We start from the raw sequence: 27,300 nt of genomic DNA, 5'->3' as shown, positions 1-27,300 counted from the left end.
ATGGCCATGGCGGACGCGGGGCCGCTGATGCGGCGCTACGAGGGCGCGGCGCGGGGCCGCGGCGTGGCGGCGGCCGGCTGGCGCCTCTGCCTGGCGCACCGCTTCGAGGAGCGGCGGCAGCCCTACTGCGCCTCCGACGTGCCGCTCGCCGACGTCCTGCGGCATGTCGGCCTCGGCTTGCGGTACGGGGGGGCCGGGCCGGGCGGCGGGTGGCCCCGGCGGCAGGGCCCGGGGGGGGCGGCGGGCCCGGGGCGTGGGGACAGGGCGCGGGGGGGGGTCCCGGGGACGGGTGTGTGCGGGGCGGCGGGGTGGCCCGAGGTGGCAGGGCATGGGGGATATGGGGTGGCCCGAGGTGACAGGGGATGGGGGATGGGGCAGGGCCCGAGGTGGCAGGGCATGGGGGATATGGGGCAGGGCCCGAGGTGACAGGGGATGGGGGATGGGGCAGGCCCGAGGTGACAGGGGATGGGGGATGGGACAGGCCCGAGGTGACAGGGGATGGGAGGTGTGGGGTGGCCCTAAGTGGCATGGTGTGTGTGTGTGTGTGACCCCAGGTGCAGGGGACGCGGTGTGTGGGGGGTGGCCCCTGCACCCCGGGGACATCCGTGGGGCAGGCTGTGTGGGAGGGGGACACCCCCCCCCCAGGTGCGAGAGGAGCAGGGGGGCTGCAGGGGCGGCTGCGTGGGGAGCCTGGAGGCGCAGGTGGGGATGGGGAGGTGGCCGCGGGGGGGACCTGGCCTTGCCTCCCCAGGGGTGACCTTCGCTGTCCCCCCGCTTGGGGCCGGGCCCGGCGGGGCGCGCGCACCCTCTGCCCGGCGCCTGCGGCTCCATGCCAGCACGGGGCCGTGGGCAAGCCACCCTCATGCTGCGAGAAATGGGCTCCGCGTTGCTGCAAGGACCCGAGCACGGGGCCCAGCGCGGGGCTGCTCTCCTGCCTCTGTCTGACTCGGCACGCCAGGGACGCGCATCCGCAGACCCTTCCTGGGAGGACCAGGCTTCGCCAAAACCCCCGAGCACTGGCGAACCGTGGGAGCGTTGCCCGGGGGAGGGAGCAGAAACCTGCAGGTACATCGGGGGTAGGACGGTGCTAGGAAAAGAGGTGGCCTGTGCCGTGTCCTGCCAGCACCTGTGCCGCTCCCTGGCGCGAGCGCTGGGGCAGACTGGTGTCCCAGACCGCGCTCGGCAGGCTTAGGGGCGAGCGTGCAAAGCTCTTGCAAGTGTTCTGCATCCTGGGCTCTCCTGAAAGCGGAGCGCGAGCACCAGAGCTGTTGCTGAGCGCTGGCTGGTGGGCGCTCTGCTCTTGTGGTAATTGCGGGGAGCAGCCCCTGGGAGGGGACGTACCCCTCTTTCTTCCACCTTTGGTGTTTGCTGTTGGAGTCTGTCAGAGTTGTATCTGAGCCTCTTCCCTGGACAGCGTCATGTGTTCGTTGTCTTGCATAAGACAACTCTCTTTTGGCAGACTGTGGAGATAAAACATTAGTTTAATTAAAAATATTTTGAAATGCTGTGAACTATAGATGATCTGGTGTACAGAAGTTCTTCTGAAGCACAGCAGAACCAGCTTTGAGCTGTCCTGTGCCATAAGTAACCAGGAAAAATGCATATGGGAAACAATATTTTAACCTTGAAAAGCTGTGCTTGTAAAATTGCTCTTTGGACATTGACGGTGTTATGCAATTGTCAAGGTTGACATTGGAATGGATGGCAGTGTAATTTATTTGCTTGTGCTTTCTTCGCATTTGTCACCTTTGTATTTTGAGCTCTTTTTCCTGCTCTCCTGCTGGTGGTTGGGGGCAGGGGGGAAAGTGTTCCTGCATTCAAGGCAGGAAGCTGAGCGACAGACCTCTGAAAGGCCACTGAAGGTTGCTGCCTGTAAAGCTTGTTCATGCAAAACCTGATGAAGGGGCAGATAATGGACTGCGCTGGATTATAGAGCATGCTGGTTTTACCTGAGCAACGTGTGCTCTAGCATCCTAATGCAAGCCTGAGTCTCTGGGAACTGAGAGTGTGGGTCATGTGTGGTAGGTAAGGGCTGTTGGAAAAGCAGTGACCGCAGGTCGATGGTGACCTGAGCTCGGCGTGTATTGCGGTGGCTCTGAAAGTGTGAAGTCCCTGGTTGTATGAGCAGGGAGGGGTTATCTCTGCACTGGCTTTAAGGAGAATTGAGTCCTAGGCCCTGTTTTCACATGAGTTTCAAACAGAATAGTAGCAGCTCGTGTAGGTTCTAGGAGAAGGATTTAGGTTTCAAAGACTTTCTTTTCAGCAAGAAACTAAGGAAGAAGAAGCTTTTGGCGCTTGCTCTGCTCGGACTTAAGGGGTGGATTGTGATCTCAGAGTACCTGCAGAGGCTCCTGTCCGGCAAGCAAAGGAGAAGAAGGTCCAGGTGGTGTTGATTTATGAGGGGGCAGTTGGTGTGAGAACATGAGGAAATGTCCGGGACTCTGCTCTTGGTTTTGGCTCCCACCTACATGTCTGTCTCATAGAGCTCAACCAGGAAACGGGCTGGGTGTGGGAGCATCGGGCTGGGTGTGGGAGCGTCAGGTTGGGTCACTGCAGTATGCGTTGTGCAGATGGCTGCAATGGCTCTTCTGGCCTTTGTACATGGGTTCCAGATTATTTATCAAGAATGCTGTGTCAACAGGATCCTTTTCCTTGTGCCTTTGAAAATGTTGTGCCAATGTTGAAGGTGTCTCTAAGCCACTGCCCCCAATTGTTCGGCAGCTCCTCCCACAGTTGTGGGACCAGGGCCTGTACAGTGTTTTTGGGGTGTACTCTTGCGACAGAGGCAGCCAGCCAGCTAAAACCCAGGAGCTGGTGCTGTAAGAGAAGCCTGGAGCTTGATCCCATGGCCCAATACACGGATTTGAATCTCTGAAGTCCTGCAGGTAGGGATGACCTCTCCTGTTGTAGATATCAAATGAACCGTGCTTGTTCCCCACTTGCTTAGGGCAGAGTGTGGGTAGCAGCCCCTTTCTTTTGGGGGCACCTGTGGCAGGATGATGCTGCACTCTCAAAAGCTGTCAGGCCTTGGAGCACCAGAAGTAGAAACCTCACCTGTTGCAGGCTCTTGAACCTCCAGAGACTGCTGAGATAGCCTTGGGAATGCAGCGTGTTTTTGGCTGAGAAAGTCCAGGACCTTGGGAGGAGCAGTCACATCCTAGGCTGATTTGGGTCCATGCACCACTGTTGTGCTGAACCTCTGGCTGACGGGTGTCCTCTGTTCCTCTCCCCACCTCTCCTCCTGCAGCCCAAACAAGCGCTGCGTGGCATGACTGGGGTATTGGCAACTCTGGGACAGGGTTTTTTGGCCTTCGTGTTAATCAGGGCTCATAGGGCTAATTCCTACGTTGAAATGCACACAGCTGCAAACATGCAAAGAAAAAGTAGTTAGGAAACTTTGGACTCCATCACGCGCTAGGGCTGCTAGGGCAGGGGGGAAGGTGAATGCTGTGCTGGCAGGGATGGAGGGTCTCTGGAGAGGGTGATGTGCCGCACTGGAGGGTAGCTGATGTGCTCTGGAAGGTGTTCATGACACAGATCCAGAATGACAGAGAAAGCTGGGTGATGTTTGGACAGGCTTTAATTCCACTGCCAGTTCGAATGGAAAAGAATATCCCCCAGCCCTGGTGTGTCTGTAGATATTGCAGAGCATGAAGACTTTCTCCTGATGATTTTGCAGCCCTGTGAGAGTTGCTGCTAATTGGCAAGATTACACAGGGAATCAAGCACCTTCTCTTTCCAGGCTGTGGGATGTGGGGGGGAAACTGAGGAGGAGTTTGCTGTTGAGATAATAAAATAGCTCGGGCAATGATTGGCTGTAAACTTTCTCCCACTATATAATCATTAAACAACTGCTTTTACAATCCGGTGAACTCCCAGCATTACCTTGCTTATAAGGAGCTGGGATACCCCTCTGGGCTGCATTACAGCAGCGCTGCGTAGGCACCTTATTTCGCATATCCAGAAACCTGCTGGGGAAGCAGCTGGATAGGTTCTCTGACGCTGGTTAAAAAGGTACTTCCTCGAGAGGACGTAGTGCCAAAAACTCACCTCCGCAACATAAAGTCAGAGCTGTCTCAGCTACGAGAAGAGCAGTTGCAGCTGATGAAACGTAAAGATAGCGGCAGGCTGGTGGAGCAGCAGGCGCTGATTTAAGGCAGCTATACAGGCCAGGCTGGTTCTCTTGGCGTGCAGGGCTCCTTCGGACGAAGTGTCCTTAAATAGTCAAATATGAGGTTAAATATGCAGGAATAGGAGGATGGGCTGCAATTGGATCCCGTAAGATTGCATCCTGGAAAATGTGAACCTGAGAGGGATTTGGGGACCTTAGAAATTGGTAAATAAAGTGAAGGTACAGTGGCCATGCGGCCAAAAAAGCAAAAGAGTTTCTTTACTGAGTAAGAGCAGAGAGTGTTGTGGTGCTGATGGCTTGTGTCCTGGCTTACCAAAACCAGTTCTTGTGCCTTTGTGAAGGGCATTGAAGGATGGAGAGAGCACAGAGCACTTGAGAAGTGCTTGCCATATTAGATTGCCCTTAAATTCACTTCAGTGCCGATATTCCGGTGGCTGCTGTCATCTCTGTGCCACTGGTGATAGCAAAGGGGGGGATTACGGGTGTGTAGGGCCTTTTGCCCCCAGCTTCAAGGGGGAAATGCCCCACAGGGGATTTGTGCTGACAGCTTCCCCTTGCTGTATGGGGCTGTGCTCAGCACCCTGCAGGCTGCTGGCGTGGCAGTGCGGGGCCCTGGCGTCCTGTTGGAGTGGGACAGGCTGCGAGCTCCTGGCCACTGTGGCTTTCTCATGTTTGTACCAGCCATCCTACGCGAGCAACCCTCTCTGTGGCTTCTTAGTACAGCACCTGGTGGCCACTCTTAGCTACTGTCTGCTTGGGACCTGGGCCTGCACTGGCAGCGCTGCCAGTTCAGTCTCCCCTGTCTGTTCCCTCAAGTTCAGCAGCTTCTTCTAGTCTGGCAGCTGTTTTATGTGTGCTAATTTTATTTAGCTGGAAGATTTAACTTGGGGCAGGTAATTAGCCAAAGCTGATCTTCTGTGAGTGCCGACTTGGGAATCCAGCCCTGTTCCCGTTGCCTGGAGTGGTGCCGGCGCGCCCAGGTCTGGGTGTGCCCTGCTGTGTGCTCTATTGTCTGGATGTCTCTTGATTCCCAGGCCTTGGGGTGAGAAGTTATCTGATGGGCAGTGCCTGGCTGTGCGGCCGGGTGTGCGTGTGTGTATTTGTGTCTCCCTTGTGTAGCGTGCAAGCAGGGATGAGCTTCCTGGATCCTGTAAACTGCAGAGAGTGAGCACTGCCTCTCCCAGGGTATGTGTCCCTGATACCAGCCACCCCCAGAGACACGGCACTCGGATGTAGCAGGACAGTGCGTTACAGGAGGAGTGTGGAGGTGGAAGAGCAAGGTTCACCTCCCCAGAGGAGGATATGGCTCCCTCTGGGCTTGCACCTCAGCTCTGAGACTCTTTACCACAGCGTGCAGTACCAGGCGTGGTGGTGCTGCTTGTGTTCACTCCCACTTCTCGGGGGGATGTCTGGTAGTGCTTTGGGCTGGAAAAGCTTCCTGCCCCTGCACAAGTCAGGGAGCTGAGTGGGAAGTGTGGGCCCTGATCTCTACCCGGGTATTGAAGTGCTCTGTTTTCTCACCATGCCCTTGCACACAGGCTGTGGCTCAGGGTGAGTCTGAGTTGCTCTGCTGGGAGTGTTTCCTGACCCATATGCAGTGCAGCAAGATCTCAGGGGCAGGAGTTGTCGCCCCATGTCCCTGGGGCCCAGAGGTTCCTGCAAGGCCTTCATGCATCTGTACAGGAGGGGCAGCTGGAACGTGTGCCAGCCACACGCTCCAGAGTGGTGATGGAGAAGGGGCAGCAAGGCTGGCTCCAATGTCCTTTCATATCTCCTTTTCCTTGCAGATATTTCAGATGGTGGTACAAGAAAACCCGCCTAGAGAAGAAATATCCATTCATCGACCTCTTAAGTGCAATTCCTCTACAGCAGATCTATGGTGAGCCTCCAGTTTGGGCACTGGGTTGGCGTGGAGGGAATGCCGGCATTTGCTCCAGGTCCCGGAGTTGCTGCCAGGTGCTGGTGGTAAGGCTGCTGAGACCTCCCCAGGCCTGTGTGGTTGGGGTGAAATGGGAGAAGAGTGACAGGACGGGGGGCACCAGGCAGGAGGTGCAGGTTTTCCAGAGCTGATGTGAGGAGCAGGGCCTCCTCTAGGGCAGGTGCTTGTGTGTTGGGAGCAATGTGGGTGCTGCTGACTGGGAAAAGATGTGGGGGGGCAGTCAAGGTGCTAGACACTACTTCTGGGTGTGGGTAGTGCTTAGGGGCCTCCGGAGCTGCAGGGGGGGATTGTTGAGCCAAAGGCTGCTGTGTGCAGCGCCACGGGGAAGAACAGAAGTGATGATTTCTGTGTTTGCCAGGGTGCCCGCTGGGCGGGATCGGGGGAGGCACCATCACCCGCGGCTGGCGGGGCGAGTTCTGCCGCTGGCAGCTAAATCCTGGGATTTACCATTACGAAACGGTCATCGCTGACCAGGTAGGTGCAACTGTCCTCCAGCCCCATCCCCTCTGTGTTTGGCAGCGCTTCCTGGCGTAGGCCAGGCAGGCTGAGCCTTGCAGCCGCCCCAGGGTAGATGGCTGGTGCTGTAAAGAAGCAGTGCTGACACCAGATTCGCAGATGAGCAGTGAGTTGTCCTGGACACGAGTGTTGCAGAGCTGCTCCCTGCTCTCTGTAGCTCTGCCTCCTAGATGGGTGTTTGGGGAACTAGGCAGTGTCATTCTGGCAGGGCTTAGTGGCACATTGCCCCTAGAGCAAGTGTGTTCAGGGTGTGTGGGGCCAACCTGGACACCCCATCTTGAGGACTGGGGCAGTAAGGGAGGAGCTACATGAAGTGACAGCACGTAGCAGTGGGAAGCTGTGCCTCTGCAGGCCAGCTGCCTCACACCTCCAAACCCCTTGTGCCATAGCTCACTGGGAGATGAGCTGTTATTTCTAGGGCTGTAGCCCACTGGCCTGTGTTGAGGAGTGCCTGGGAGTCTGCTGTGCATCCCCGTACTACACATGGAGCTAGGAAGGGGTTGGATGAGCTGGGATTTTGTTCTTTTGGGGGGATGTCTGGGACTTTACAAGACCTGAGCAGCCCACCTCTGAGTGTGTTGGAGATCTGGAGTCTTTAGGTGCCTGTGCCAGGCAGGAGGAGTTGCTCTCCATAGGAAGGCCTTAAAGGCCCTCACGCTGGGAATATCTGCCAGTCATCCCTTCTGGTACGTGCAGCAGGTGTGGTCTGGGTGCGCGTAGCCCTCTAAGGCAGCCAGGGCTTGGTCTGTGTGGGGACCGAGAGCCAGATTGGGGGTGCGAGCTGCCCTGGAGCAGCCTGTGCTGTAGAGGCCTCTGCTCCTGGGCTCATCTCATCACTTTGCCCTCCTCTCCTTCCCAGTTTACAGTGTGTCTGCGTCGCAAGGGGCAGACAGTTTACCAGCAGGTGCTGTCAGTGGAGAAACCCAGTACTCTGCAGGGCTGGAACTGGGGCTACTGTGGCCGCTATGCCTTCTACCATGCACTGTACCCTCGTGCTTGGACAGTCTACGAGCTCCCAGGGCAAAATGTGGTGCTCACTTGCCGCCAGGTCTCTCCTGTCATCCCCCACGACTATCAGGTAAGGAGGCGATGGCACCCTGCTCGCTGCAGCCTGCTCTGAACATTGGGTAGCGTGGGTGCTGTTCCCACTTGCAAGCGACGTGTACAGTAGGGTGCTGGGATGAGGTCTGTCCTCTAGCAGAGCTGAAGGATGGCAGCCCAGACCTGGCCTTGCGAATGGGAGCCAGCGTTGCTGTGGCTGCTGGGTGCGCTCTGGGTTCCCAAGAGCGCTGCTGTGATCTGGGCAGGGTGTATAAATTCTGAAGAGGACTGTGCCTGTTGTGGGGCTTGAATGCCCCAATGTGCCCTTTCAGGAGCTTGAACCAGTTTATTACCTGCTGGTTCCATAATTAAGCTGTGGAGGCAGATGCTGCTGCCTTATCCACAGTGCTGGTTATCCTTCCCGCAAATGGGTAAGGAGGGGAATGTGCTTGCGGATGGTGTAACAAATGCGGCCACATGCAGCTACCTTAAGGAAAGTGGGTCAGACCGCTCCCTGCAGCAGGGGATGTGCTGGAGGAGCAAGTGTCCACACCAGGCTGTGGCAGCACAGCTATTAAAATCAGATTGGCAGGGACTTGGCAGAGCTGCCTGCGTAGGAATAAAGGGTCAGCAGAGCAGACGCAGTCTCGTCCTGTGGGATCTGCTGTGTAAGATATGTCCAGAGCAGGCCTGAACTAGTGGCTTGGCTCACAGATCTCCTTGTTTTCGGTTTGGGCAGCAAAGGCTCAGAGCTGGTGAATTTTAGACCCCAGAGCATTGCATGTTGTACCCACAAATGCTGCAGTAGATGAGTGAGTTCCTTGTCCTCTCTGTCTAGTTTTAGGAGTAGTGGAGCAGCATGGAAGAGCAGAGCTTGCTTGTCCCCAAATTGCTTGCAGCTTGAGGGAAGCAAGACCAGGCCAGGAGTGAATCAGGGACTGGTGGAATGTCTGCTGAGGCTTATGGCTCTTCATGGCTGGTGGGTCCCAGCACTCCTGAGGTGCCATAGAGACAGATGTGGCTGAGATGTTGGCTTAATTCTGTAGGCTTTCATCCTTGTTTATTTTCTTTCCCAGCCTGGTCTTTTCTGTCCTGGTCTGTCCTAAGATCATGTCCCTAGTGCCAGCTGCTATCTGGGCCTGTAACAGTCAGACCCCGGTAAGGCTCTGCCCATCCTGACACTGTTGGTGCTGGGAGGGGTTGTCCCTTTTTTCTTCTGCTTTGCTCTGGCAACTGTTCCTTTCTCTTTTGACCTGTGCTTTGATGTTTTGTCCTGCTTGATCCTGCACTTGTTTCTGTGCTACTTCTGTTCCCAGCTCCTGTCCATGCAGTGTGGCAGGCCGATGACTGTGCCCTTGCTGCACGAAGGGTCAGATGCCAGCATTTTAGGAATCCCTCAGCCTGTTCTTGTGGATCAGTTTATCAGCTGAGTGCTCACTCAAGGTGCTCCTGAGAGTGTTTTAGCTGACTTCTGCCTGCCCTTCCCATGTGAGGGCTATTTATTAGCTAGAGTTGCCCAATTACAGTCTCCACTTAGCGACGTTCCCCAGGCAGAAGGAACCCCTGCAGAAATAAGGAAATTCCAGAGCCTGGCAGTAAGGGATGTCCCACTAATCCTGCTGTGCGTTCCCAACCTTGGGCAAGGGCAGGAGGCTGTGCTGCAGACATTCCTGACCCTGATGTTCCCTCAAGAAGCAGGTGGGTCTGTAGCCGCAGGTGTTGGCCTGTTGAGATACATCTGAGTGTTAGATACTGATTTCTGTCTGTCTCTATTGCCTGGTGCGGATTTGCTTGCTCAGGGTTTGTGACCTGAATTTTGTATTACCTGCCCCCACAATTCCTCTGCTCCAGCTACTCCAGTTTGGCAGCAGACTCCCGATGTGGAGTTGAAAGACTAAGTTATTCCTTGTGCTCTTGCACCTGCCTCAGTCCAGACAGTTTCTCCTGGCACTGGGGGAAGCAGTGCTCTGAGCAGTTTATCGCAGAGTGCAAGCTGTGTACACGGTGTTGTCTGTCTCTACCAGGACTCCAGCCTGCCGGTGGGAGTGTTCATCTGGGAGGTCGAGAACGGGAATGACGAGGACGTGGACGTCTCCATCATGTTCAGCCTGCAGAATGGCACGGGTACGAAGGAGGACAAGAGAGGAGGGCACTGGAACGAGCCCTTCACCTTTGAGAAGGAGGGCAAGCAGGTTGCTGGAGTTCTGCTGCATCACTGCACAGAAGTGAATCCTTTCACCCTTGCTATCTCTGCCAGGGAGAAGGTAAAGGGCCGGCTGGTTGGGGGCGGTCTGCGGGCTCACAGCACCCCTCACGGCGGGGAGGCAGGGGCAAGGCATGAGTGTCCCATGTGGCAGAGGTCTGGACTGTTGTGCCTGGGAGTGACACCATCCTGGTCCTGTCTGACCCCATTTGGTGTGGCTGCCAGTGCAGGGAGAGCTGTGCAGCCCTGCCGAACGTGGTGTCTGTGGGCTATTTCTGGGCAGCTAGTGAAGGACAGATGTGTGATGTGCTTTGGGTCAGAGGTAGCACCACCCCCGGCACTTGCCTGACTGCCAGGGCAGGAGTAGGGGTGTGACTCCAAGTAGGCTCCAAACAGTGCCCTGTTTGGGGAGTGGGATTCCAGTTTAGAAGCTGTGGGTGAAGCTTGCAGGTCACTAGATGAGTAGATCTGGAGTTAGCATTGATGGGCAGAGTGTGAATTCAGGGCTGCAGGAAGGATTGTGGGGTAGTTCACTGTTTTTCCCACCTGCCCCACAAAAGGACCAGCTCCTAGTTTAGGCTCTGCGGGGAATCTGATCTCCTCTCACCCAGTGGAGACATGCAAGGTACTCACATTACCTGCTCTTTGGAAGGAACCCTTACCTTGACACAGTCTTTTCATCCCCAGGCTGGCACCGGAGTTACCCACTTCACAGCATTCAATCCCACAGGATCAGGTAAAGAGGTGTGGCAAGACCTCCTTCAGGATGGCAGGCTGGATTCCCCTGCGGGTGAGTCCTCCTTGTGTTCCGTGGTTGAGGCCAGGCCCACACAGAAGTGAGCGGAGGGAGCATGTGGCTGCCCTCGTGACAGGGCACAGAGCACCAGCCCTGGCAAGCAGAGCTGGATTTCCTTCCTCTGACTGCCTGGATGTGGTCGCAGGGAGTGTAATGTCTGGAGGAAGCTCAGGCAGAACTGAATGGAGAGAATCTGTCCCTGTGGAAAGGTCCTTCCTGTCCCTTGTGTGGTGCAGGGTAAAGGCCTAAAGTGGGAGATGCTCTTGACAAGGCTGTGCAGGGCCGCCAGGTACACAGAAGGACTGGCTTACCTGTGGTTGTCACTCTGCTCTTGCTCTTGGTGATGCTGTGGCCTGCCCCCAAGTCCTATGGCACTTAGGCTGCATGAAAAGGGATTCAATCTATATTTGAATTTCCTGTTGTTTAGTTTCATTGTCATGCTGTCCTTGTTGTGGTTTCATGACATAAGTGAAGGTTCTCCAAAAGCTGTTTGTATCACTTCAGGGCTGTTCTCCGCTACATACTTTGCGTATACTAATATCTTCTTAGTCTGACTGAGGTTGCACGAAGTTGAGTTTTCTACTGATCTAGCCATAGTGATGCCCAGCCACCTTCCCTAAATTTATGTTGTCAGTGCTGCAAGCGATGCCATTTTAGATTTGCCCTTCTAGTGGGCATTTAGCACTTCTCAGGTTTCGGTGCTGACATAATTTGCTGTCTTGTTACTACATGGGTTTCTTGAAAGTCTCTGAAACTTCCTGGACAATTCTGCCTCATCCTCAGCTGTCTGCTCACTCCCTCTGCAGAGAGCCTTAGAATGGAATCTTGCAGCCCTTGGTGATAACCTGTTATTGCAGTAAAAGCTTGACCATTTGCCTAATGTCCCAGCCAGCATTTGACCAAGAAGAATGCTGACAAATTCAATGATGCTGGCGCTGAGCCTTTGCAAAAATTTTTTTGAAGCTTAAATTATGTAAAGCATTTACATAAATATTTCCAGAGACATATGTCTCCTACCTGCTTGTCTGTAGATGCACTCAGAGCTCTTGAGGCTATTGGGACGTGGTTTTCCCCTGTGCGTGCTAGGCATTATCATAGTCAGGATCTGTGCTCCTCTTTAAAATTGTTGCCTTAATGAGTTTACCTGGCACACATGTCAGGGCCAGCATGTAATTATCCGGTCCCTCAAGGGCTTTTCTTAAATACAGACACAATTCAAGCACCCTTCAAACAGTTGGAAAGAGGACTATCATTTATGAATGATTGTGTCTGCATTGAGAGCAGTGCAGTTACTAAGTAATGAGGCACTCTATCCATTCCACTCGTGCCTGGTGACTTTTCTGCCTAATTTGCTCCTATGCTTTTGTTTGTTTATTTTTAACCCCTGTGCCTATGGCAGATATTTTTTCTCCCAGATTTTGCAAAAAGCAGTTACTCATGTGCAGTAATATCATCACTGAAATGCCCTGGATGTTCTTCCCAGGTCATAAGGGGGCTGGGGCATGCCTGAATGGCCTTGTACCCCTCAGGACATCACCCCCAGTCCCTCTGGGCTCAGTAGGCTTTCGTTGTCACTTGTGAACATTTCTTGCTGGCAGGTAGAAGCACCCCAACGGAGAAGGGGGAGGTGGTTGCAGCAGCTGTGTGCGCCAGCTGTACGGTGCCTGCCCGAGGGCACAGGACACTCAAGCTGGCTCTGGCATGGGACATGCCCTGTGTTCATTTTGGCTCAAAGGAGAAGCTGCACCTCAGGTGGGTGGATTGTGTGCAGCCACACAGTCGAGCTCCTGGGCCTGGTCCAGGTAGGGTTTGACTTATGTGCCTGGAGCTCCCTTCTTTTCCTCCCTACTTTCTGACTCTGGGCTTGAATGCTACCCCAGGAGCCTTGTGCTACCCACTGTTTGCATCTGGCTGGCTCTGGTGTGGCCATGACCCTGCCAGCTCATGCAGAGAATGAATATGCCCCTGCCCAGTGGGTGTGTAGGACCCTCTTTCCAACACCCATGCTTTCCCTTTAGACAGTCCTCAGCACTGCTTGTTAACCTCTCAGCTGGCATGGAGACTTGGACCCTCCAGCTCTGTCTTCTAGCATCCCAGTGCTGGCTTGTCTTGGCTGTTTTGGAAGCTCCGCAGTTTTCTAGCCTCGGCATCCTTGCGCTAGCAGTCCTTTTAGTCTCATATTCCTCATGCTCCCATTGCAGTCTGGCTCCTCTCGCCTTGCTGGGGTTGGCCAAGTGGGGTGTCTGGGCTAGATGGGTTTCCCAGATGTGCCTCTGCCTGCCCCCCAGCAGGCTTTGTGGGTGAGCGTTGAGGATCCTGACAAATCTTTGTTCTGTAGGCGATACACACGCTATTTTAGCAGCAAAGGCGATGCTGCTCCTGCCCTGTCACACTATGCTCTAACGCGCTATGAGGAGTGGGAGAAGAAGATTGATGCGTGGCAGAAGCCCATCCTGGAGAACAGGTGGAGTAGATAGGAACAGCACCCTGTGCAGAGTAGCTTAGCACCCTTCTGGCAGACAGCATCTAGGCTGGAAATCTAGGGCTGGATCTCTGGGAGTGAGCTGGCGAGTGGCAGCAAGGTGACCCCCTGCCAGGACAGTGGTCCCCATGGGCTCTGTGCAGCTCTGTCACATGCTGTGAGGGAGATGCAGCAGAGAATCAGTGTGTTTACCAGGTGCTGGCCCCAGCTCTTGGAGCACAGAGTGATGCCTGCTGGCTTTGTGGGGCTGTCAGGGGTAGGAGCACTGTGTCTGCTCCTCTGTGGGGCAGGTTGCATGCTCTGGTGGCCTGGCCTCCCTCGTGGGGTCCCCTCCAAGCTGGAGCTCCAGGGAACAGCGGGGCTGTTAGTTACCTGTGCTCAGGCTCACTGCCCTGGCTGTTGTGGCTGAGTGTCCCTTTTGCCTGCAGCCACCTGCCTCCCTGGTACAAGTCAGCCCTGTTCAATGAGCTGTACTTCCTGACGGATGGGGGGACCATCTGGGTGGAGCTGCCCCCGGACTGCTGCGCGGAGGACGTGCAGGGGCCGGCAGGGGCTGGCCTGTCCCAGCTCCTCCCCGTTCTGCGGGAGTACGGAAGGTTTGCTTATTTGGAAGGTAACTTGCAGAGAAATGATTGGATGGTCCCAACTCAACCCCCCCGTTGCTGTTTTGCCTGCTGTGCAGCAGCTTTTCACATGCTGCTGGGTAGAGAGCAGGGAGCAATGCTGATTAGCTGTTCCCAGCAAACCCACTGAGGGGTCAAGCATGGTGCAGCATGAAGCCTTCTCCAGACCCCTGGGTGATGTACATGGGGAATGCGAAATGTCTCCCGTCATGGGAGTCCCTGCATATGTCAGGGAAGTGGCTCAACCTCTGGGGCTGTGTGGGAGGAAGGATCTGCCCCTTCTTTCCCCTCCATTGCAGTAGGTCTCCCCTCCTTCACCATCCCCCTGTGCTTGCAGGCCAAGAGTACCGGATGTACAATACCTATGATGTCCACTTCTATGCCTCCTTCGCTCTCATCATGCTGTGGCCCAAGCTGCAGATCAGCCTGCAGTATGATATTGGTGAGTGACCTAGGAGACCTTGGCTTGACCCCTGCTGATGTCTTGACCTACAGGAGAGACAGAGGATTTGGGACTACTTCTGCCATAGAAATAGGTGCTGTGGAGCCAGCATCCCCTCCATTCTTGTGCCCTGGGACTTGTGAGCACCTGATGTCCTTTCCCATCTGCTGCTGCTCAACATATCTCTGCTGAGCGCTGTGATACCTTCTTGCTGCTTCCTTGCAGTGCTGGGGGTGCAGAGCTGGCCCTACCTGGGCTGGGGGAGTCCTTGGTCTTAACAGTTCTCTTCCCATCTCCCTTGAGGCAGGAGAGGAAGTGTGTAGCTGTTTGCAGACCCTGATGCTTTGGACAGGCCCGGAGGCTGCTCTGTGTTGCCCCAGCCAGCAATGGTCACAGAGGGGACAGAGTCAGAGCACAGTGCTTTGCTGGGCTGAGGGAGGGCCGAGCCTGCTGGGGCTCCTTTCCAGTCCTTGGTGCTGCCACCACCTCAGTTAAGGCAAGTGCACTTTACAACAGTGTAGCATGAGGTCCTTGCGCCTGGCCCCTAGTGTGGGGCAAGAGACAGAGGGTCACGTGTACCCTGCTGAGAGCAGACTGGGAGCAGCCTGATGTCCCCTCATCCCTTTGCAGGATGCTGGTTCTTACAACCCCAGCCCAAGTGGGGAGCTTGGTGCGCTGCAAACACAGTGGGGCGCTGGTGGCCTGTGCCTGTGGTTAGGGCTTGCTGCTGCAGTGCCTGCTGGTATTCTCATGGTTCTTGCTTTGTGCGCTCCCCAGCTGTCACAGTGGTGAATGAGGATGTCCAGCCCCGGCAGTATTTGATGCGTGGTCAGACAGCCCAGGTGAAGCTGAAGAACGTGGTGCCACATGACATTGGGGAACCAGGTAAGGGGCCTGGCCTGCTGAGAGCCAGAGGGGGTATAGGGCTGCTCACACAACTCTGTGTTAGTCAACTCCCAAGCTGTGGGACAGCCCATGCTTGGAAAAGCTCTATGATGCATGGAGTGCGCTGCTTTGGGGAGCAGGAGGCTTGGATGGCCCTCACTGTTCAGGGTGGTGATAGCAATGCAGATCATGCTGTATGAAGCCTGTGCAAGGGAGACATGGTGAAGTTACAGCAGTAGGAGGAAGGCTGTTCCCAGGAAAGATGGCACAGGATGCAATACGTTATTTTGGTGCTGCTTGATCATAGCACTCTTGGGACCTTGCACCTAGGTAGGCAAGTGGATGTTTGTTGCTTCCTGGACTGCTACATCTGCTCTGTCCTTGCACAGATGATGAACCGTGGCAGCGTGTCAATGCCTATCTGATCCATGACACAGCCAGCTGGAAGGACCTGAACCTGAAGTTTGTGCTGCAAGTGTACCGTGACTACTACCTGACACACGACTCCCTGTACTTGCGGGACATGTGGCCAGTCTGCCAGGTACTGAGGGGATGGTCCTGCCTCACAGCCTCTCACTGAAGTTGTGGGGAAGGAAGCAGCATCCTTCCTAGCTTTCACTGGGAGACGTGACATCCAGGGAGCAGAGACAAATCATGCCTGAGCAGAGCATGAGGGGCAGTCATGGGAGAAAGTTGCAGAGGGTGCTTGGGCCGCGTGACTGTCTCCCGCCTCCCACAGGCTGTGATGGAGTCAGAGCTGAAGTTTGACACAGATAACGATGGGCTCATTGAAAATGGTGGCTTTGCTGACCAGACGTACGATGCGTGGGTAGTAACAGGAGCCAGGTGAGCAAGAGAGACAAGTGGGCATTGAGAAGGTGGAGGATGGCAAATTGGGGCATGGGCAGGGGAGAACCCAGAACTGGGAAGGCAGCCCCAATGTGTTGGAGGGGTCTGCACAGTCCATGCTGCATCCAGCATTGCCAACGCTGCTTTCCTTTATTCTGGCAGTGCCTACTGTGGTGGGCTGTGGCTGGCAGCCGTCTGTATGATGTGCAAGATGGCAGATGTGCTAGGTGATGGTGAGACCCTGCGGAAATACACTGCCATCCTACAGAAGGGCAAGGAGGCATTTGAGAGGCTGCTCTGGAATGGTGCGTACCCACCAGTGGGAAGCTGCACTCCCTTCAACCTGTATGGGCCACCAGGCTGGCCATGCTCTGCTAGGGGAGTGGGGTACAGGCCCTTCTCGGGGCATAGAGCCATGCTGGGAGCCTTGGGGTGCTGTGACCTCAGCTGGTGGACAAGGGAAGGCGGGGAGATGTCAAGTCTCCAAATGGAGAGGAAGGAGCAGGTACCAGGGAGGGATGTTGCCCTCCACAGAGGGAGGCGGGGGAACAGAAAGGGTATGATGCTGAGGAGTGGTTTGGGAAAGGGAGGAGGGGAGCACCTTGTGAAAAAGGTGCCATGTTCCAGCCTTGCTGGGAGGAGTAGGAGCAGCATGCACAAGCAGGGATACAACTATCTGTTTACACTGTTTACTGTCCCTTCTAGGAAAATACTATAACTATGACAGCAGTGAGAGCGTCACCTCCAGCAGCATCATGTCAGACCAGTGTGCTGGGCAGTGGTTCCTTGGGGCTTGCGGCCTGGGCCAAGGGCAGTTTGAGGTAAGAGAAGGGGCAGCATGATCCAGAGCAGCTGGGCTGTGGTGAGCTGAGGCCTATGCCTGAAGGAGAGCAGTAGGGCTAGCACATGGTGTGGGTTAGGCATTAGTCTGTTAGCCGCTGGTGCGGAGGCCTCTGGCCCACTCCTATGCAGTGGCAGCACTCTGGAACAGAGCACTTCATGCAAATCAGTGCAGCTCATTAAACTGAAATACATTTGTGAATAGACTATACAACAGGATTGTGTGATCTGTCAAATTGAGCTCGCTTCGAAGAGGTTCCCACTGGAACTTGTTCTCAGCAAAATGTTATTTGTTTAAAAAGTGGAGAAAATGTGTCCATGTTATTGACTGCCAGTTTAAAGTCCTGAAAGAAAATCAGAGGAGACCAAGATCTGTTTGGGGCCCTGAAGTCCATAGCTCTTCATTTGCAAGAGAAGGATTGACTAAAGACTATCCTGTCAGATGTTAGTATTATAATTCCCAGGACACAATGGGGTGGTGGAGAGCAATTGGGTGGATTATTTATGACCAATAGACAATTGACAGATTCCACTACTGGACAGCAAAACTCTCCGTAGTGGTGCAGGACAGGTGAAAGCTTTGTGTATCTGAAAGAAGGCAGAATGATGTCCTCAGCTGCATGAGGGTGATGGATCGCTTTGTAGTGTGTTAGTATTTGAGGGGAGCTTGAAATAGCCTGTCCTGGGAGCAGATTGTACTAAACATGTTGGGATTTAATGAGAACCACTGGCTTCTGCTTGTGCCCTCCTGTATTTACTCCAGTTCAGATTTCTTGAGCAGGGAGACTAGGACTGTGCACAGAACTTCAGGCGACATCTTGTCCAGGCCCCGCACAGCGATACCCAAACATCCCTTTATGGGGGAAATAGTAAACCTGGTGCAGTCAAAAATTTCACTTGCCTCTTCCTTAGGCCTTGGACTTTGCTTAGGGTATCTTTCTTCTCCTATAACTAGTGAGCTTTGAGCTTACTGAAGACTTTATACTGCTGAAATTCTCTGTTACTACAGTCATCCAGTTTTGTCCACATGATGTTTTGAATTCTGTGTTCTTGGCACCTCTCCTATGTTTGTCATTTCATTAGCACACTCCTGCTGTGTGCCCAGGTCAGTAATGAAATATGAAGAAAGAAAAGTCTGTGACCCCAGTCCTGAAGGAATTCTACCCCAGCCTTCTGCCAGAAAGACAGCTTCACACAGCCCCTCCACTAATTCCTTCTTCCTTAACAACACTTGTACTTATCCCCAGATACAAAACCACACTGGAAAAAAATACTGTATTCAATGCTTGGCTTTAATGAAGATAAAAGGGATATGCCTTTTCTTGATATGCATCTACAAAAGTTATCTGGTTAGACTGCTCAGCCTGCCTTTGGCAAGCTCATATTTCATTTCATCATACCTTCCATTTCCTCTGGCCTTGACTGCAACAAACTTGCAAGAAAAGTCTGGCGCATCACTGAGGTTGGGCTGGACTAATGAGCCAAGAATTACGTGACTCTTTCTCCTCTCTTACAAAGTGGTGTGTAACATTCACTATGTTCCAGCTTCAAAACATCGCTCCCAATTTGGTCATCGTGAAAAGTCCGCATTATGGCTTTCTACTTATGTTAGTACAGATTGTACTAACTAATCTAAATCCTCCTTTTGCAACATCGCTGAACTGTGAACTCTGCTTCTGTCACACAGGCAGTGATCTCTGCAATATTTCTCGGTATTATTACTAATACTGAAAGTAGTGGAAAAACACTATTAACTTTTAGCTAGGCGCAGAGGCTTTTTAATCTCAATGCAGTACTCACTGCACAGCAGCTCCACTGCTTTTTATTTGGCTCATAGGCCTCTTAGTGCTGACTTTTTAACTCCTTTATAAGAAGTTGCTCAGCATGATTATTTGCATTTTGTTTTCCTAACTTCTTGAGCTATTGGCTTTAGTTTGTTGAGCAACTGTGGGTTTTTTTCCCTTTTTTCATCTCTTCTGGGGAAAAAGATGTTTTCACTTCCTCCTGAAATTTTCCTTGAAATGGCTACTTATCCAGAAAGCCACCATCTCTTCCCCATAAGTCGTCTTATGTTCTTAACCTTTGCTGGGATAAAAGTTTCAGGTCTTTCAAAACCAGACACTGAAAACATCAGGCATCCTGTACATCCCAGTCTGAGCTCTTCCGTGCCACTTGCATCAGCACCCAATTACAAAATTTAAGAAATTAAAACCTTTTTGAAATTGATCCAAAAACAAGCCCTATTTCTTTTATTTTTCCACTGAGCTGAAGCTGGATCTCCTGTGTCCAGTTAAGTAACTTACCATGGCTAGTTTTTTTTGTAAGATTCCCAGGACTTACTCAAATGAAGTCCAAGGTATCCAGGGTCCTGCTCAGTTCCCAGCTAGCAGTGGCAAATTCTGCCCATCAGCAGTAAGGGAGGAACCTACCAATATCCATAACACTCACTGCCTAGCTGGGAGCTGCATTCCCATGTCATCACGCGGCCTTACCAAAATCTTTCCTTCTGGCAAGAAGGTATCTTCAGCCCCACTGATCCCAGACCCTCTGGGGACTGCGGTTGTACCTGTTTCAGCCACCTCTGCTCTGTGTCCCATCTCTTCTAGGCATTGCAATGCCTGTTTTAACTGTGGTAGCTGATGGAAACAGACTGATGGGATGAAAGAACAGTACAGCAGTTTCACCAGGAGGAAGTGTGGGGCCCCAGATACTCATTACAGAATCACAGAATCGCTGAGGTTGGAAGGGACCTCTGGAGATCATCTAGTCCAACCGCCCTGCTCAAGCAGGGTCACCTAGAGCACATTGCACAGGATTGCATCCAGGCAATGACCCTGAGAAACATGCAGCTGTGACCAGAAACAAAGGCCAGGAATTCAAATAAGAAGGCAATTCTGAGTGAGGTTGGCCTGGTCCCCAGAGCAAACTCCTAAGAGGAGCAATGGTTTTGACCAGTGACTGAAGGTGAGAGGCTTTTTATGGAGTCATCATAGTTGGAGGAGTTATCAGACTTCCTGCAAGGAAGATGGGGTGAAATTGTGTCCTGTGCTCTGAAGAAGAGCAATAATGGTCTCTTCTAGCCTAAAATGCAAGCCTGGTGGAGGGGTATGAGTAACCACTGAGGCAAAGCGTGCGCGCGCACTCACGCTCTCTCCCTCATGCTTGCTCCCTCTTTTTCTCTCTCTCTCTGTCTCTCTCCATGCAGGTCTTCCCCAAGAGTCATGTTGTCAGTGCACTGAAGACCATCTTTGAGAAGAATGTCATGGGCTTTGCCGGCGGCACCATGGGAGCTGTGAACGGCATGACGCCTGATGGGGTGCCAGACACCTCCAGCATACAGTCCAACGAGGTGTGGATCGGGGTAGTGTACGCCTTGGCTGCCACCATGATCCAGGAGGTGAGCAGAGGATTCTGTGCCTTCAGGCCAGCAAGCAGTGGCCCTGGGTCTGTGCCCTATCCTTGCACTCCATGCAGGTACTGACAGCCTTCTTTCTTCCCTCTGCTGCAGGGCCTGGTGCAGGAAGGTTTTCACACAGCAGAGGGCTGCTACCGGACAGTTTGGGAGCGGTTGGGCATGGCCTTCCAGACACCAGAGGCCTATTGTGAGAAGAAGGTTTTCCGCTCACTGGCCTACATGCGGCCCCTTAGCATCTGGAGCATGCAGCTGGCCCTGGAGAGCCGAGCCAGCCAGGCACCAGCACCCACAGAGCCCACCCAGGCAAACTCCCTCAACCCTTGAGCCTGGGAGCCCAATGGTGCTGAGCAGATGAGCAAATGCACCCTGGGGATGCGGGCCTCAGCTGGAGGGCAGGGACCCTGCCATGGTGCCCTTCCCCACCACTTGATAATACTCAGATTGCTGTTTTCCTTCCCCCTCTCCTCACCCAAACCATAGATCGTGCCCTTCACCTTGGGGGGCCTCCAGACACAGATGCTGAGCATGAGGGGATCCAGAGGCACAAATTATGTCTCCACACCCTCACCAGTGAAAGGAGAGGAGTGGGATAAGGGGGCACTGCTGAGGCTTGTGCCTCCCTTTCCCTATTGCTCAGGGCTCTGCCAGCCTGCAGGACAAGTAACTTTCTTCAACGTGAGCTGGCACCATCTCCTAGGAGCAAGCAAGACCTTTCTCCTGCAGGCTTTGTCTGGGAGAAGTCAGTGGGCCTGGTAAGGTAGGAGTTGGCCTGCAGGGCTAATAAGTGTGTGTGTATGAAGTGAGGACCTTGGACCAGTGTGGGGTGTGGCTGCCTGCACCAGATCTGGCTGCTCATTGCTGCTGTACGTAGACACGTGGATACTGTAGTTGTTTCTCTGCTTTGTAACTGCTGCAGACACAAACTGGCTCTCCTGGACTGAACCTCCCTGGCTCTGCCTGCAGCTGGAGTTGGCTCTGGGCCTGGTGCAGTGCTGGACAGGTCAGGGAGCTCTGGCCTGGCCCAGGAGCTCCCTCGGCATGGGATCTGCTTACCCAGCCCCTGTGCCACAGCTGCTTGCGGAGCAGTGTGCTGCTTTCCCACTGCCAGGAGCTAACTGCACACCTGCCCCAGGCAGGGAGCATGCAGGAGAGCTTGTGGCAAGTACAATCCACAGCGGGGCCTTCCTACGTGGGGGGAGGCCTGGCTCCCTGGCCCGTGACAATCTGAGCCCAGATTCTGGCCTGGGTGGAACAGCACGTCCCTGGTCTGGTACTGTGGCACCCCTCCCTGCTTGCACAGCAATGACAGACTTGTGTGGGCAGTGGAGCAGATTTTAGATTATGAATCATTTTAATTTAAGTTCTTAATAAATGATTATCCAGCTGTCTGTCCCTGGTGGTCTACTTCCTTTGTGGCAGGCTGAAGGGAGCGGGAACCTATATTGTCCTTTTTCCTTCACAGCTTGTCCTAACCTTAGCTGGTTTGTGCAGGGGCCAGCGTGAATGGTTTGTGATGTGTGTCAGGACTTAACTATAGGCTCGTTGTCACAGGTTTCTTGGCTAACAGGTTTGTGATAGGAGCAAAAAATATCTTCCATCCAGTTGCAATTGCATTGAGGTCCTAGAGAGCAGTCTGAGGCATGTCCCTTGTTCTCTGCTCCGATGTAGTTGCAAGCCATGTGAAGGTAAAGACACTGGCATTAATATCAAAAATGCCACTAGCATCCAGCTTGTCCCCTCCTCAGCCTGGCAGGGCTGTTCTCTGGCTGTTTAGGAGCCTACGGTGCCCTGGAGCTAGCTCTTGATGGTGACTGGCACCTAGTGCCACAGACTGTGCTCCTTGCTCCTGCACTCCTTAGTTTCCCCATTTCTCTGCAAACACGGTCTGCTGCAGCGCGGAGGAAGCAAGGAGGCCATACCTACCTGGTTTCAGGTAGGTGCCCTTATGTGCTTAGCCTGTTTCCCCTAGGACAGACAACTTCTTAACTTTGTTACCAAGGGACGAAGTAGGTGTGGGATGGAGCCCTGCTCCCCCCTTATCAGAGGGACTGCTTTGGGTCTTGGGTTTGGTTGTCAGCTTAAGCATGAGGCTGAACATGGGCTCTGTGCGCCTTGGCCGGCCCATGGCATGACCACCTCAGGGAGTGCAAGCACCAGCGTTTACACAAGCTTGTGTGAAGCACTGTGAAAGGTTTGTCTGTTCCCTGTGGCTGCGGGGAGATAGGGAAGTCTGCTCAGGTTTGCTTATGGCTGTGGGTGACCAGGCGGTGGTACTGCCTTGGCCCTGGTGGAAGGGGACCTCTGAGCTGCTGGCTGTCTGCCCTGAGGAGCAATGGAGTCTGCCCCTGAAAAAAGCATGTCCCTTAGGCATGTCTTCCTGTGGAAAAGGGCTTGGGGAGTTGGTAGTGAGGGATGCCTTCCCTAAAAGAGAGAAGGGCCTGGGGGTAGGACAGCAGGTACCTGGCCTTTTTCTGTGCCCCTGGCCTGGCTGGCCTCCATCCTCTTCCCATGTCTGCCACCTCCCTGTCCCTGTTTCTGCCTGGTTTAGCTGCTCCCTGCAACTCAGTCACGAGTGCTGCTTGTTTTAGTACTGTCCATTAATCTTTAAATGGGACAGGGGCTACAAAGCAGCGTGTCCTCCTCTCTGTGCCCATCCTCCCTCCCCCTCGCCTGCGCTCACGTGGGGACGGGGCAGGAGGGAGAGCGTGAGGCTTCCCAACGGCTGGCCAGCCTCCAGGCAGCTGGAGCTGCCGCGACCTGCAGGCTGCCTTTGTGCCAGGCTGTTGCTGTGGATCTCCAAACGCGGTGCAGGCTCCAGGCTGTCCATGGCTGACCTGGTCATGTCTGCACCCGAGCCAGGCCAACACTGCGCTGCTGGCTGGCACGGGAACGTGCAGATCTGGCACTGGTGACCACAGAGCCGAGGCTGCAGTGTCAAAGGCTGCTGCAAGCCCGGCCCAGGAGCCAGGGCTGCTCTCCCGCTCCCAGCGCTGGCATGGTGGAGGCTCAGCCAGGCTTGCTGATGTGTTCACCTGGGCGATGGAGACAAAACCCAGCTGAACCCTCTGCGCTGGGACTTGCTGCCAGCCGCTGCCCAGGAAAGCCTGAGAGCAGAGCGCCTGCAGGCAGGGCTGGCAGCCGGCTGGGGTGCAGAGGGCCTGCCGGGCCCGTGGTGAGCACGGCAGCCTTGTGCAGGGACCACTCCGAGCCCCGCAGCCCCTCGGGGAGCTCTGCCGAGCCCTGCAAGGGGCGTGCAGCATCTGCGCTGGGGCAGCCGCATTCCTCAGCCTGGGGGAGAGGCTCTGAGCGCCGGCAGGTGCAGTCGTGGTTCGCCCTCGGAGCTCCCGCAGAGGGTTGCCCTTGCACACAGGGCATTGCCAGGCTGGCGCTGGCCCAGCACTGCCAGCGTGGCAATGAATGGCCTTTTCTTCCCCTGTGCTCCCCAAGAGAGGGTTCCTGCATCCGTGTGGCCCGAGAAATAATGTTATCCGGGCAGCTCTTGGCAGGCACGGCCCACTCCAACCAGCCCATATTGTATTCTTTTGGCTTTGGGATCACCTGCGGGTGGCAGGAGGCCACGGCCTGGAGCCGAGTGCTACACAGGGGTTTTGGGGAGGAGAGGGCTCTCGCTTCTGCTGGGCACGGGGCTCGCAAAGCCCCTGCGCCCCCCATGAAGCCATGGCTGGCGGAGAGGGGCAGTGACGCTCTCCCCTGGGGTCGAGGATGTCACCTCGGCACCATGCTCCCTGTCCCTGGGGGGAACCTGGGCAGGGCTTTGCTGGCCTGGAGAGCACTTGGCTGTGGTCCCATCGCTGTGCTGTGCCAGGCTCCCCAGCCGCAGGTCCACGGGGACTGCTGGAGCCCAGCAGCGGGTGCTGGGACCCAGGCAGCAGTGCTGGGGAGGGCTTCCCAACCTCCCGTCCCTGCAGGAAGGGGACATGGAGATCCACCAGAGCAGAGGAGGTGCTTGGTGGGGCTCGCTGGGCTGAGGCCCTGGTGCCCGTAGGGCGCTGGCCGCCTCTCAAGGAGCTGTGGCAGAGAGGGGAGGGCTGGGAGACAATGGTGAAAAGAGTTTCCCAGCCTGGAGTTTTGCAGTTGCTGGGCACCACCAGGGAGGAGCCCATGCGAGCTGAGTTCATAGTTTCCACTACCCTGGAGATGGAGGTGTGGTCCTACCCTCTGCCTTAACTGTTTCCATTAACTATGCACTAAAAATTAGTTTTCCTGGAATTTCCAGCCTTGTCCCTGCCAGTGGTGGTTTGCGAACCGTGACGCTCCTGTGAGCTTCAAAACAGCCCACGTGCGCGTCCATGAGCTCTGCAGCGGAGGTGGGGGGGAAGAGAGGGCTGTGCAGGGACGGCACCCGGGGCACCTGCAGGGACGGTCACCCAGTGCGGCCTCCCTAGCCCGTCCGGCCCCCGCGGCGGCAGCAAGCGGGGCAGGGGCGAGCAGAGGCACCTGCAGCTCCGGCCAGGAAAAAGCAAGGCCAGAGGAGCGCGGCAGGTGCCGGCGTTTCCTCTAACCTGATGCATCTGTTACCTAAGCTGGAACGCCTCCCTCTCCAGCAGTTCCTGATGGCATCAGGAGTCTGAGTGACAGCATTTTAGCTCCATTATTTCATCCCTCTGTTCTTTATGAGACACACACTGTTTACTTTACATCAGCAGTCACCAAAATATAGTTACGCTCTGATCCAGCAGGCAAAGAACAAAGACAGTTGTCAAAAACATCACCTTTTCTTAACACACTTTGTTTTTTCGCAGAGACCCACCAGCATGGTTCTTTAACCCTTCGTAACATCTTGCACAGAAACTTTCTTTCAAAGGTTGGGATGTTCGGTGTTGTTACTCTATCACTGGATATTTCTACTGTTTTCTTTCTACTTTATAACACATATCACTTAAAACTGTGCATTACAGGGTTAACTTTTGGAAATGTGTGTATGGATACTTCTATATATTGGGATGACAGTTAATCTTTGTTTACGAGACAAGTAGCTGTTTTCTAACATTTATCTATATGACCTTTTTTCAAAGTTAACTCCATCCCAGCTAAATTATAATGTTTGATTTTTCCTGATCCATTTCTCGAATCCTCATATGCACACGCTTACACCCCCGGACTTTCAGCTTTTAACTTCTTCAGCTCCCGGCTTCAAGCTTCTCCCCCGGCGTTCGGCTCCCCCCTGCTCAGTCCCTGCTCTAGGTGTGCTCGCACACGTGCTTGAGAGGCCATCGCAGGGCTGAACCGCCGCAAGGGCTGCGAGGCCTGAGCCGTTCCTGCGGCTAACCTTGGGAGGATCACCCGGGCACGCAAGCGCTAAGGACTTCCGCCAGCGGTTGCATTGCTTTATTTTTGCTTCCCTTCCTGAGAGCTCTGGCTGAGACTGCCGGACCAACGTGCTCCTTCAAAGGCTGGTCTGATCCTTGCACCTGCAAGACACGCCGCTAGGCTGAGGGTTTTCAAATGCAGAACAGAAAACGATTGCAGGCAGATAACGCCAGTGGTGGTTGTGTCATGCTGAAACATGCCTACAGCTGTAAACGAGCTGCACGTTCGGTCTGCGGCTCTGTGCCCGCTTGGGCAACCTCCGCGCTTCATCCGGGCGCCCCTCCGTACTCATCGCCGGCCTCGACGGCTGCGTTTGAGGCAGGGCAGCGCGCGGTGCCTTCCGGCAGCGAAACTGCTCGCACGCGCGCCAGCCGGCATGGCCAAAGTAAACGTGGCGGCTGCAGTGAGAAAACATACCTTGACGTAAATTCCTAAAACGGAAAAAGGCAAATATCCGAGCAGGAATCTCCCCTTGCAGCGAGCTTGCCGGCGGCGGGGGCCGTGCGGAGCAGAGCTCCTGCAGGCAGGGTCGGGGCAGAGGCTGCCGGCTACCCGAGAAGGCCCCAAAACCCCGCATGGAGCTGGGGCCTCGTGGCGTCCGCTCCCGAAATGCAGGCCAGAAGGGCTGGCAGGGTACGGCGGGTCCCGCCGAGGGGCCGGGAGCCGAAAAGCCACCTGGAAATGCGTCACGGAGCCAAAGCCCCAACATGACGTTGGAGCAGCGTTGGCTGTCCCAAAGCAGAGCAAAGCACAGCGTGAAGCTGTGGGGGCTCTGGAGGAGCATAATGCAGGGAGGAAAAGGAAGAATTTAGGTAAACAGCAGCAGAAATGCAATGTTTTACAAGCCCAGGTAGTGATGAGCGGTGCGAGGGAATGGATTTTACTGCTGGAAAGAAGCTGGGGCTCAGAAATTAGAGTAAAAGGCAACTAAAAATTGAAAAGCATTTCTGGGTTGTTATAAGAAGTTTGCTCTCTCCATTTTAAGAAAAAGCATTTTCTGATAAACAGCTCTAAATGAGCCCTTGGCATGATGACAAGGGAATTCAGACACACATATTTTAAGAGACCACCTTGAAAACTGTTAAGGAATGGGTAAGAAAATCGGGTGTGAACTAAGTCCCCCTCAGACTATCTGGCTGGCAACCAATATAACATAAGGTCGATTTTATAAATACCGAACTGAAGTTATTTAAAACCCCTTGCGTAAACATAGTTTGTTGTCAGCCTTAAAATCTGACATGCGAGCTATTTGGGGCATGTTTGTTTTCCTGCAAACAAAATAGCTCTCTGCCAATAAAAGCCAGCTTGTCAGGAGCGTAACAAGCCCTGATTTCAAACCCGGGCAAGAGAAGAGACTGGGTGGTTCGTCGCCGGCTCCGCAGCCGACCACGGGCACCGCCGCTCGCGCGGGATGAACCGCAGGAATGTGTGCAGAAGGGGCAGAAGTAAAGCCAAGCCCCTGAGGAAAGGGCCTCCGGGGCCCGTCCGCCGGGCAGGTTGCTTGGGGCTATCGGCACGTGAGAGGGCTGGACGCCTCCTTTCCGCCCGGCCTTGGCAAGGAGCTGGCGCCAAGCCCTCGGAGAGGCCCAGCCGCCTGTTTGAAGGGGTGGTGCCCGCTTGGCCCGTGGAAAAGCCCCAGGCTGGCGCGGACCCAAGCAGGGGCGTCTCCTTGCCTCCCGGCCTGCTGCGGGAAGGTGCCCCGCGGGGTGCGGGGTGCCCACCCGGCCAAAATAAGATGTCCCCTCCCAGAATGGTTAATACCCAATGGTCCTATTCAAGGGGCGCGAGGGAACCCAGCAAGCCCAC

The 27,300-nt window shown here is 54.6% G+C and overlaps 1 protein-coding gene across 3 annotated transcripts; it reads left to right on the top strand.

Moving 5' to 3' along the window:
- On the top strand, window positions 1-21,551 carry GBA2 (glucosylceramidase beta 2). 3 transcript variants are annotated; one of them, XM_067315514.1, is made up of 17 exons: window positions 1-182; window positions 5,920-6,011; window positions 6,430-6,545; window positions 7,447-7,665; window positions 9,653-9,892; window positions 10,519-10,621; window positions 12,226-12,379; window positions 12,966-13,091; window positions 13,538-13,722; window positions 14,070-14,174; window positions 14,952-15,059; window positions 15,449-15,600; window positions 15,799-15,905; window positions 16,071-16,213; window positions 16,614-16,729; window positions 19,954-20,145; window positions 20,257-21,551. In XM_067315514.1, exons 1-17 carry the CDS (start codon window positions 1-3, stop codon window positions 20,485-20,487), a joined length of 2,571 nt encoding a protein of 856 aa, XP_067171615.1. In that variant the 3' UTR covers window positions 20,488-21,551. The 3 variants fall into 3 exon arrangements, with proteins under 3 accessions (XP_067171615.1, XP_067171616.1, XP_013808922.2); XM_013953468.2 differs by lacking the exon at window positions 1-182 and adding an exon at window positions 771-1,065; XM_067315515.1 differs by lacking the exons at window positions 1-182; window positions 15,799-15,905; window positions 16,071-16,213; window positions 16,614-16,729 and adding an exon at window positions 763-1,065.
- Window positions 21,552-27,300: the final 5,749 nt, after the last annotated feature.

The sequence above is a fragment of the Apteryx mantelli genome, chromosome Z (assembly GCF_036417845.1).
Source record: "Apteryx mantelli isolate bAptMan1 chromosome Z, bAptMan1.hap1, whole genome shotgun sequence".
Lineage (NCBI taxonomy): Eukaryota > Metazoa > Chordata > Aves > Apterygiformes > Apterygidae > Apteryx > Apteryx mantelli.
The sequence above is the reverse complement of the archived record's forward strand: the minus strand, read 5'-3'. Positions and strand labels throughout refer to the sequence as shown.